Source organism: Microtus pennsylvanicus, chromosome 12, assembly GCF_037038515.1.
Source record: "Microtus pennsylvanicus isolate mMicPen1 chromosome 12, mMicPen1.hap1, whole genome shotgun sequence".
Classification (NCBI taxonomy): domain Eukaryota; kingdom Metazoa; phylum Chordata; class Mammalia; order Rodentia; family Cricetidae; genus Microtus; species Microtus pennsylvanicus.
In genome coordinates this window covers 90,040,635-90,052,765 of record NC_134590.1, presented here as the reverse complement: position 1 = coordinate 90,052,765, position 12,131 = coordinate 90,040,635, and the positions used below count along the sequence as shown (strand labels likewise).

The window sequence follows — 12,131 nt, the reverse complement described above, 5'->3', positions numbered from 1 at the left end:
GTAAATGCTGAAAGAACAGAGTCAAAGAAGCAAACCATAACAAACTCTTGCCTTGCTAACTCCTCCCAATGTTTAGTTATGAGACTCCAGCCCCCTGATACCTCTATATCCAAGAAGTCTGGGATGTTTGGGGTAGAAGCATCACCCCAGCCCCTGGCACCAATCCTTGGAGTGCCAATGGGGCAGGAATGGAGCAGGAAGCTTCATTTCAAACCTCCTCCCCTGGGAGTTGCCTTGGTCCAGACTCTACCTCCAGGAAAGCCCGCCAAGCAGTGACCCCTCCCCAGGGAGGGTCAGGACCATTCCCACAGGCTATTTAGGCTGCCGCCCAGAAAAGGAACACACACTTGGTCTCTGAGTTTTGCGTGGTCTCCCCTTGCCATGTTTTCTTGGGCCACCCGGGAAGGCTGCATTTATTAAACATGGGCATCTTTTATTTGGTCTAATTTGATCTGTTTGGAATTAATTGCGTCGGTGGAGAGGCTTATTTTAAGAACTGTTCCCAACACTCCCCCAACTTATACTCCTCTCTCTGCCCAGCCATATCACTTCCTGTCTGTCTGTACAGACCTCCAGACTTCTATGGTTAACTAGTGGCTAGCTCCACCCTCTAATCTTCAGGCAAGCTTTATTAGTTAGAGCACAACAAACAAAGTATCACCCCATTCCTGAGCACTGCTTCCTGGAGTGTCTGGCACACAGCAGGTGCTTGGCAGAGGAGCTGGTAGGGAAATCCCAGAGTTTAACCATCCCGGACTCAAAGTCCATGTTTTCTCCTCAAGGAGCAGAAGGTAAGGTGTAAACTAAGCTAATCACATGCGAGGGAACAAGGCCCTACAAACCACAAGATGTTACAGGCATGTTTAACAGCTGGCAGCAAGAAAGCACCTGATTTGTACACCAAGTATTAGCTTCAAAACATACTCTGTGCCATCTTCATGAAGCGGGCAGACAGTTCCATTGGAACAGAGGCAGCGACTCTTAACCTTCGTAGTGAGTGCTGCGGTCCTTTAGTAGAGTTCTTCATGTTGTGGTGACCCCAATCAAATTATCTCATTGCTACTTTATAACTGTAACTTAGCTACTGCTATGAATTATAATGCAAATATCTGATATGCAGGATGTATGATATACAAAACTCCCAAAGGGGTTGTGAGCCACAGGTTGAGAACCTCTGCCTTAGATAAAGACCTTGGATGGGAGATGAAAACACTGAGCAATGATTTTCCTTAGAAAATTAAGCTTGAGGGCTGGAGAGATGGCTCGGAGGTTAAGAGCATTGCCTGCTCTTCCAAAGGTCCTGAGTTCAATTCCCAGCAACCACATGGTGGCTCACAACCATCTGTAATGAGGTCTGGTGCCCTCTTCTGGCCTACAGGCATACACGCAGACAGAATATTGTATACATAATAAATAAATATTAAAAAGAAAAAAGAAAATTAAGCCTGAAGAACAATGGAAACAATTCACTAAAACAATCTAAAAGGCCCCTGCACTCTTATGTAGAGGCTCCTGGGGGTGTGTGCTGTGAGCTAAGACAGGCTCAGGGCCTTGTGGAACTCTCCCAGGTTCCACCCTACCCAGTTGCCCCATAGAAAGTCCCCGTGTTTCTGTGATATAAAATGCTTTCTCTGTAGACTCAGTTGCAGGAAGCCGCTAGCATTCCACTGCCTTCATTCCCACTTGAGACAATGGGTCTCCAAAGTGTGGCAAATATTTGAAGGGACAAGTGAAGACCAAATGGAAACTTTCAAGCCCAGTTGCTTCTTGTGGTCCTATCATATCCACCCTCCAGGATGTCTGGGGACAGGTACACAATAACCCAGAGCCCAGCAAGGAGCAGGTATCGGTCTTGTGTGCAGAACGAGTTCTTTGCCTAGTGCTTTTTGCTGATACTTGACCTTGATCAGAACAAAAGTAAAATACTCATTATCCCTTGCTCGTCTTCAGAGACCGCTTACCTATCCCTATGTCATGGCCCGAGGCTACAGCAAGCTATGAAACACATTATTGGAGTATGTCATCACTCAACACCCTATTCATTCTTTATTTGCTATGGCTTTCAAAGCCAGGTGTGACACACACACCCCCCTGAAGTGTAACAGAGGAACCCAGATTTGTGATATAATGCTTTCTGTTCGCTCTTTCTTCCCTTGCAATTTCTCTAATAGGCACGCACGCACAGGAGAGGAAAAACACCCGTTAGTCAACAGGCTAGATTTAAAAGCATTTAATGACATAGCATATATTTAACAGATAGGGCAAAAGTTGAGAGGGACAGGTCGTACGATGGAGCACCAGGCCTGAGCAACCACTCCCTATCCAGGCTCAGACTCTGGAGTTCATTCTTATCAATGCCATTTTGATTGTGCAGTAAGATGAAAACTTGTCATTACAATAGTTACAGTGACAGAGAAATGCACACTATGTATCAAATAGCAAGGTAATGAAGCAAATTATAACAGTGTGGCCACGCACAAGCAAGTAACCATTAGAGTAACATTACTTTGTCCAGTAAATGCTTCAGTTCCACTTATACGCTTACCAGTGATTTAAAGGGTTTATTATACATCTAGTTTTATTATACTTTGTACTAGAATTATCTCAAACATACAATATAATGTATTTCAGAAAAAAAAGATTGAAATTACAGATTATTTAAAACCTTATCAGTTTTCTATTCCTTCTTGTATACCGACATTCTGAACGGTCACAGCAACTGCTGCAGGAGAGCCGCATCTCATGTGTTAGCAAGTGATGCCAGACACGAACTGTTTGGCCTGGAGGTTTCCATGGAGCTGTGCTATGGCTGCAGCGAGAGACCACGATACACAATCTGTTTAGTAAAGGTTAGACCCAGCGTGGGCACTTGGAATAGTCAAGACTCAGGGTAACCACTGAAGTGAACGGAGAATAGTGTCAGGAAATCAGTCCATCGTCTCTGGAGAGCACAGGGAATATTGTGTAAGCACCGCTGCTTTGCAAACCAACAGCATCAGAGGCGGGTTATTTCCAACACAGCCTCACAAAATTGAGGAACAGCTTAAATATTGAGATCTAATCTATATAATTTCATTAAAAAAATCTGGCCTTCCCTCTGCACCTCAAACTTTTGTTAACTTGGAGATAAAGTGTTTAGGTATGTTTCCCCCACCCTCAGAAATACTCTATAAATTAAAAAATTTATTTTTAAAAAAAGAAGGAAAAAAAAATCAACTACATGGAGGAACATTAGGCACAGAGTAATGGGTTGGTCTGAGCTTGCATGCTGGACTCTCACTGAAAAGATCAGAGAAGGGCAGGACGAGAGGGAAGTTCACTTCTTTTTGCCAAAAAGGCTGAACCGCTTCTCTTTGTCTTTCTCTTTGTCCTTCTCCCTCTTGCCGGGACTAGACTCGCTGGTGATGGTGACAACGCTGGTGGGTAAGGTCTGCGCCCGGCTGGATGCTGGCGTACTCTGGGTGCTGGCGGACAGGTCGTGTTTGTCGGAGGAGATGGCGGAGGAGATGGCCTGGATCCATGTGTTCATTTCCTCCTAGATGGGAAGGGACACAGGTTAGAGCTGGTTAAGATGGGTGAGCACGCGATGTTTGGGTCTCTGCGAAAAGCGCTTCTAACTAGATTCACTGTCATAAGGGCATCACTGAAGAGCGGAGATGGCTCAGGGCTATGGCACCCGTAGGCCACTCTGGGGTTTAGTCTACACACTTACAGGAGCTAGAAGACTAATCTCAGGCTGCAAGATACCATTCTCACCCTAGAAAGGACTCTCCCTATCGCCCTGAAAACAGAACAAAAGCCATTTGAGACTTAAAACGCTGCACATGTTGTCATCACTGAGGTAACCCTCTCTTCTCCGAAGTGGGGCAGTTTCCAGTAATGGAGCATGGTGCGGAGGCTTCTGAGGCGGCATCAGGACAGGCACCCTGTCCTGGGCCCCCTCACTGTGCCTTGCCCCTCAAGGAGCAGCAGAAAAGGTCTTTGCTCCGAGGCTCCGGAGGATCTGGTGAATGCTGCACTAGCTTTCCTTCCTTGGTGAGGGCCAGCAAGGTGACATTTACTGCTTTTGGGCCCAGTGTTGTGACTATGGAGACCAGAGAGACGTCCCACAAACACTCCCACGCTCTTGAGTATCTGGGAAAACGAAACTAAGCAGTAACTTACGTCATCTTTGGCTTGGAAGAGGTACTCGTTGCCATCATTTAGCCTGTAATTTCAAGAAAATAATATTTTACAATTGTGTAGGTAATCATTTTATGTTAGAAAGTTCCCTTATCTAGTGTGAGCTATAAGCAGGCCTTGGGACTGACCTCAGGAACACCAGAGCTACGTGCGCCATCGACTGTCGTCTGCACAGGCGCGGAGACAGCCCCTGCACTACTCATGTATTCAGCAGACCAACCCAATATGCACAGACAGAAAAAAAGCCCCAACCACAAGAAAGCTTGCCTTGTTATGGCAAATACCACTTGGATCCTTGATTGATGATCAAAAAGGAATTCAAGAGATAACTCTTCAAAAACAGTTAAGGGGTCAGACTATCTGGAACTCTTGTGATAATATGTCTGGCTCTATGGTCCAAAGTCTCTGTTGCCATGCCAACTCCAACCATAACCCCCCAGTGCCATCCTTGGCCCAGACCAACTAAGATACAACTTGTCGGGTCCCAGAGGAATAGAGCAATCAGTAGCAAACTAAGTAACCAGCCAGCAAGAGGTTTTGCTTTTGCACGCAAATGCATTTTTCAAATCTCTGTGTGCACACGCACTAACACAGGTTAATAGACAACCTGCAGGCCAGCCCTTCCCTTCCAAGTGGGCTCTGAGGAGAATCGGTGTAGTCAGGCTTGAGAAACAAAACGGTTTGCCTATTTCCAACCACAAGGAGAATGGGGTGTGGATGTGGCATGAGGGGTGTCTTCCACAAGGAGGAGTCATTTGGGAGCAGAAGTGTGGGAAGAGCTGGGGAGGACGGCCTGCGTCACCAAATTACTTCCTGTTTGTCTCCTCAGGCTCTGGGGTGACTCACAGTGCCTCTCTCTGGAGCACACAATGGTAACTTCTGCATCTGCACAAGCCAGAGAAACTCAAAATCTTTGAAAAGATCTTTTCTCAGGCTTCCATTGTATAGTGAGATGTTAAAAGCCCACCAGCAGTGCCAGGGAAGAGTTCCAGGTCATGAAAGGAAGGCTCCTTTCGTCAGAGTCCAGCTGCACAGCCGATCACAGGGAAGTGGCCCTTGGTCCCACAGTCCCAGTGAGTCTCAATAGGTCGTGGCAGACTGGGTGTTCACTTTCTTAGGGACTGAGAATGTCAGGAGGAAGCACACTCATACAGTGCTTTGTGGGAAAACCAAGTCCTAAGGAGATGAACACACCCAGACAAAGCCCTGACAATGCTCACCTTAGCTTGAACACATGCTTCTTCTTCTTGTAATCAACGGCCACTTCACAGACAGCCTCCTTCAAACTCACAGGGACCTCACTGTGGTAGGGGATGCCGGAAGCAGCACTCTTGGCGTCTTTATAGAAGCCCATTTCCTGGTTATTTATGACACAATAAACATTGTGCCAGGACCTGAATGAGTGTGGCAGAGAGAGAAAGATCAGGGCTGTGTCTCACACTTGCTGAAAGAAACCAGAATCTCACATGAAAATGACCTGCACACATGTGCTACCCCTTGCCAAAAGCTTTTCAGAAAACTGAACTGACAGGAAATTGCTCCCACCCCCATTCACACAGCCTCTCTGGGGCAGCCTATATGGCTCAGTAGCAGCTTCAGAGAAAGGCAGCTCTCTGCATGGAGGGACACGTGAGCTGCCCAGGAACAGACAGGGCTCCTATTCTCAGGCACAAGCTCCCCCAGTCTCAGTGCTGCTCTGTGCGGGTGGATGGGGCCCTTGGGAGAGTTGGACTTAGGTGTGGTCCAGTGGTATGGCCTTGTATGACACAAGCCCTTGGAGAGTGGATGCCTTATGTGTACACAGCAGTCTTAGACATTGGGGTGACCAGCCAAGCACACAAGCTTCAGGGTTAGATGTGGTTTCCCCTCAACTTTGCCCTTTGCTAGAGGTCTTGAAGAGTGTGTGATGGGGGAGTGTCATATATCAATCTGTTGATTTCCTTGGTTAAGCAATAAAGAAACTGCTAGGCCCATTGGATAGGCCCACCCTTAGGTGGGTGGAGTAAACAGAACAGAATGCCGGGAGGAAGAGGAAGTGAGGTCAGACTCCACAGCTCCGCTCTCCGGAGCAGACGCAAGAGAGACACCATGCTACCAGCTCCAGGGAAGACGCACGCTATGAAGCTCCGACCCAGGATGGACTTAGGCTAGAATCTTCCCGGTAAGCGCACCTAGGGGCGCTACACAGATGATTAGAAATGGGCCAGAGCAGTGTTTAAAAGAATACAGTGTCCGTGTAATTATTTGGGGCATAAGCTAGCCGAGCTGGGCAGGCGGCTGGGGTGTTTGGGGACGCAACCCTGCCGCCGCTCCCATATTACTACAAGTGTGCCTTTATATCTGTCACAGCCCTGCTTCCTCATCAGCCAAATAATAAAACTAGAGACTGGAGGAAGAGACGATGTGCAGACAGGAGTGTCACTGAGTGCTAAACCCCACAGTCACTTCAGGAAGACTGGTCAACCCCACTCCAGGAAGCTCCTCCTCAGGAAGAGCCACAGGCCCCACTCCCGCTCTTCCTGCCCACATGCCCATCCCCAGCGAGCACGACCCCGGCCGGCCACCTCCCACCTGGGCTGCCTTTACCTGCTCGAGGCCTTCTTATTGTGGGCCTCCCACTCATGCTTCCGATTGAGGAAGCCTTCCATCTGGGCCGCTGCTGTCTCTTGGGTCCTGGCTGGCAGGGTGGCAGCACTCTGGGCCGGAAGTGCAGATTTGGCCTTGCGGTCAGAGGTGGGGGAGGGAATGGGACTGGACTCTTTGGAGCTTGTCCTCTGCTCGGCAGCACCGTTGACCATCTCACTTGTGTCCATGGTTTCTGCCATCTAGGGACATTGGAGAGGCCATTCAGTGAACCCCGAGAGCAAGGGGCGACCACATACGCTCTGACTCGCACACGTGGCTGTGTATAAAAGCCCTGGCACAGACGGAGGCAGTACAGTAAAACCATTGCACACCCCGCAAAGCCGGCTGGACGCCAAGGACATTAGAAGGTGGGAATGGATTAATGCCCGCCCGCTTGCGGGGGAAGTGAGAAAAGCGAAATGCCAGGATGAGTTTTACTGCACTCTGCTCCTCTGATCGCTCCGTTTTCTCTGACATAGCTCAGATCATCTCCTCCATGGTTACTTTAACACACAAAGACGATGGTGACAGTCACACATATTAAATATGAGAGTGGACATTATACAGCAGCCACCTTACAACCAAGGGTCTCACCAGAAGGGCTGAAGTAGAAGCAAAGGGGCATTCACAAACAGATGGAGAGACAATCCTATCAGAGCTACACAGCATTCCCAGGTGCAACAACGAAACACCTTCGGTTTCTGAAAGAGGCTCCCTGGTTCTCCTCTCCCCCTCCCTCCAGATACCACCATAAACACATGCAGAAATTAGGACAACAGTCATGCATTTCATAGCTATCTCCCCGTTAGACTGTGGGACTTGAGAGCTGAAAGGAAACGAGGCAAGTCAACAAACGGCAACTGAACCACATCTGCCCAAGTTGAGTCGTAAGTGGGTTGTAGTTTTTGTTAAAGGAGTTGGAAAAGCCAATCACAGTCACTCAACACCACACAGCTATTTACCCCCAAACAAAGACAGAACCAGGGCCTTCCCCATCACGGGTGGTTGATCACGGTGCCTTGCTGCACTGAGACGAGAGCCCAGAGACAGCCAGGCTTCCAGCGGCTCTGACCCTTCAGTCTGCAGACGTCTTCAGGAGCGTTCCTTCCCAAGCTCACTTTAAATTGTAACCCACACGGGTTTTCGGCTTTGGAAATGTAGTAGTGTCTTGATTCATTATGGTTTTCGGCCTGTGTACCATCAACTGTGTACCATTAACTGTAGCAGCCTCTGGCTGATATACCCAGGGCATGGATTAGCAAGTTACTAAAGCTGGGGGTGGCTGATGCTTTAGTAGATTACAGACAACCTGCACCCCTCATACACGGACAAACATGGAAGTATCAGTGGCATAGACATTAGCTATAATCCCCCACCACTGCTGCCCAGAGTCAGAGTGACACCCAGTTAGCAGCAACCTTGGCAGTATACAGAGGTAAACTGGCCACCACCACTTGAACACTCAGATCTGTCAACTCTCTTGCTTAGGTCTTATCTAGATTGATGGACCCAGGGCTTCACTCTAAACAAAGCGAATTTTCTGGGGAAATGAAAATGGAAACTTGCCAATAGTGCAGGGAATTATAAGCTTGTGTAAACTATCATAATTAGCATCAAGGTTTAGGCTGTGACTAGAGACTATGCAATCTTAAGGTTCTTTCTGCTTAAAATTCATTATTCTCTCATCAATATGGTGAATGTATTATTGGGGCAAAAAGTCACGGGGGTGGGGGAGAGAGTGCTTGGTTTGCCTGGTTTTGCAAGCAACAGCCTGCAGAAATGGTAGGAGTAATGGGCTTTCCTTCTCCTCTCGCCAATAGCTGGGACTGCAGGGATATTCCAGTACACCTGGCTCCTCCTTCCACTGTTAAGGGCAGGTTGTAGGAGGGGAAATAACCAAGACAAAACCCAAGTCAAAAGACTGTTGAGTGGATCTTACAGTTGACACATCTCTCCTAGAGAGATCTCAGGAAACTCCTGTCAGGAGCAAATGTGAGCTGGTGTGGAAGGCCTGAGCCAGGTGAGTGCAGAGAAACATGGGTTAGTACACAGACACCAGAAAAAAAAATTTACTGCTGCAGCTTTGACTTGAAAACCACTAGTGGCAGAGACTCGGGAGGGCATTCATTTATCGGGGTTGGTCACATCTCAAGGTAGGTGAAGGCAGGGGAGGTTTCTTCTGATGGAAATTCTGCAGCAAAAATTTTTTCTTTGGAGTTAGAAGGAAAGAGAAAACCCCAAACCAGTATGCAGAGATAATTAATGTTCATGTGAATGAATGAAATCACTAACCAAGGAAACGATGAAAATAAAAGGAACAAAAATGAATTTTAATGGACATGTGCTGGAAGCATGCCAACAGACAACACACCACTAGAGACAAACATCAAAAGCAAATCATAGTGATCAAACAATGGTACATGTGACCCCCGGCCCCTCCCCCCAGCTGTTGCTTCTCTTTAGCCATTAGTTCAGAGTGCTTTCGTGGCCGGGCACATCTGAGACACTGAAATCAGGTGACATGAATGCAGCATGACAACTATTAGCACAGGAAACACCTGATTGGTTTTCAAAGGACACGAAGCAACACCATTTTCGAGTTCATTAACATGAGTCTCTGCACCATCACCCAAAGGAAGGAAATTGCTATTTCTTCTTCCAATCCAATCCAATTGTTAATTAAAAATATAGACAAAAATAGGCATCATGACAATCCTGTCTTGTGTGCTTATGTGGGTTTTCTCTTTTGAATTTAAAAAAGCATTAAAATTTGGTATCAGTCTGGATGATACAAAATTTAAGTGCACACACACATACACACATATATGGAAAGATCATATATGTATATACATATATGATCAGTGACATAATATGATACGGGGCCATAAAGACATGGTCAGGGAACCCTAGTGACCAATGAAAAAGATAAGAGCCCCCCCCCCAATAAATTTGGATTTGTTTTAAGGCAGAGACCCAATAATGATGCATACTAGCCCAGAATATAAGAAGCTTGGCGTCTATCTAGATACCTATCTACAGCTCTAGGTAGATAGATATGTACATAGAGATTAGGAAAAACAAACAAGATGCTATATGACGTTATCCTGACAAAAGAAAAAAAAATGCATCATGAAATGAAAGACAAGTTAGACTTTGCTCATGGAAAACACATACCAAACAGGTCCTGACTCCACTAACAATCTAAATATGGCAAGGAAGCAAGGGAGTGTCTTGCAAGGTTTTTCTGCAATGTGGGTTTGGTTTGGTTTAGATCAGAACCAGGAAATCACCTTCCACCAGTTTTTACTCCTAAGGAAAAGAATTGCTGTTAAAATGTTTTCAATCCCCGCTAGTGGCCTGATACATGCCGTCCTGAAGACTCCTTACTAGAGAACTCCACAAAGAATCTTGAGAAAAGGAATGAATCCCAGGATTCACTGGAGACACACAAAACAGATTTTCTCTTTAGAGACAATGAAGTAACCTCTAGGGCCAGGATGCCTCTCCAAGTGCTCCCAGGCTTGGGCCATTGAGTGGACCTTCAAGTAATCAGGATGAACCAAAATGGTTTTTGCTCCATTTGCTTAAAAAAGGACAACGTATTTTTGACACCCTGAAGTCTCTGACTGGATGGAGGCCTGAAGTCTGGTAGGCAGACTTCCGAAACACGCCGAGAGCTGCTGGCACCTGCCATGACCTGAGTGCCGACAGTGGTGACATTGAGCAAGATAGAGCTGGTGGCGGCAGTCCCAGGCTGGCTCTAAGACATGTCACACAGAGGCCTACAGTTCTAGGTTGAGGACTTGGCAGAAAAGAGAGGATTGCTGGGTTTATACAAAGTAATAAATGACCTCAAAGTAATAAGTGGTCTCAGAACGTCTGGGGTCCTGCACCTAAAACTTAAACAGCTCCCCAACAAGATTATTCAGCTTCTTTCCTGTCGTTTCAGTGAATGTATTCTCCATGGAATGTTACAGAATGACTGCACACATAACCTTAGTAGTGAATGTCTCCTTCCTTACACACCAGTCTTCCTAGTTACTAAACTCCCACAGGCTAACAATACTTCTAATAACATAGCACCTATAGCAGAGAACTGGGCCCTGTTAGTACATCTTGGATGTTTCGTACCTGTTAGACTCTAGTTTCTTCATTATGCTGTCATTTAATTTAAATTTCTCATGTAATAAAGTAAAAAGCTCACAATAAATAAACAAAAAAGTATGCTGCTTCAAAGCAATGAGCATCCAAATAAACATAAATTAAATGCAAACAAATATGAAATCAAGGAAGTTATGAATTAACTAAAAATTTTTAACACTTTGGGTGACATGGAAGCCAAAAGGTCAAAACCAACAGGATGTGGAAAGAGTGGTTCTTGACAAACGGTAGTGAACTTCACAGTCCAGACCACGAATGGTCACTGGCTGTCCGTCTGCTATTAAAGTTTTTGTAGTTTTGGTACATTTGAGAGCGGTAACTAACCCGTGGAGATCCCTGTTCAGCTGGCAAACCATTCTGGGAAACTTGGTCTCCTTTTGAAGTATCCCTGTTAGGGTGGTTGGGAGAAAGGGGAAAGGAGAGAGGGGGAACAGAAAGGAGGGGAGAGAGAAAGAAAAAACAAAACAAGTATAAGCACCCTTCTTTCACATAATGCCACACTTTAAACTCGGCACTTTTAGACAGTACAATAGAGTTCAGCCCCCAGGAACACTGTCCCACCCCACCACGTAACTCTAGTGCCGGGGCTTCCGTGGAGCATATACGCCATCAATAGCCTTTTGCAAATAGAAAATCAGTTCTCCCTACCACTGGTGCCTCTCCCCACGAGCCACATTAGAAGTACAGATGAGCGCACTGGCTCCGTCCTCTACACTTATCTGCTGTGAGACTGTTCCCAACTCAAAGTGCTCATCTGTTGCTTAGGATGGATTCTAAACAGCAGAAATGTAGCCATGAGCAGGGAGGATATGTGGCCTGGCTCCACACGGCAAGACAGAACAGGTGCCCTGTAACCTCACTTATCACTGACGGCAACGGTCTAACCCCTCCCCAACCCCACCAGTGCCTCACCATTGCTGGGACTCAGCCTCCTCTGAAACCTTCGTGCTTGGCTCCGGAGAAGGCGGCCGCCTCTTTCTTTCTTCTTCCTCTTGCTGTCTGCGCACTTCCAGTAACTCCAACTAAGGGAGAACAGGGAGTTGTTTACCATGGCTAAGATCCTTACTGCTCTTGAAGAAAGATCCTAGAAACCTGGGACCCTTTTTCTAGTGGTTCATGTTGGATAGCCTCAAGGGTCAGCACTCCAAAGACAATGGCAGTGT

The 12,131-nt window shown here is 46.7% G+C and overlaps 1 protein-coding gene across 4 annotated transcripts in view; it reads right to left on the bottom strand.

Annotated features, from left to right (window-relative positions):
- Window positions 1-2,215: 2,215 nt before the first annotated feature.
- Sptbn1 (spectrin beta, non-erythrocytic 1) overlaps window positions 2,216-12,131 on the bottom strand; it is a 168,146-nt gene continuing 158,230 nt past the window's right edge. For all 4 annotated transcript variants that reach the window (XM_075942514.1, XM_075942515.1, XM_075942516.1 and 1 more), the window contains 6 exons: window positions 11,881-11,990; window positions 11,293-11,356; window positions 6,769-7,007; window positions 5,403-5,576; window positions 4,165-4,207; window positions 2,216-3,535 (listed from right to left, as the gene is read on the bottom strand). In XM_075942514.1, coding sequence (XP_075798629.1) covers window positions 3,317-3,535; window positions 4,165-4,207; window positions 5,403-5,576; window positions 6,769-7,007; window positions 11,293-11,356; window positions 11,881-11,990 — 849 coding nt within the window. In that variant the 3' untranslated portion in view covers window positions 2,216-3,316. The remainder of the gene's footprint in view (window positions 3,536-4,164; window positions 4,208-5,402; window positions 5,577-6,768; window positions 7,008-11,292; window positions 11,357-11,880; window positions 11,991-12,131) is intronic.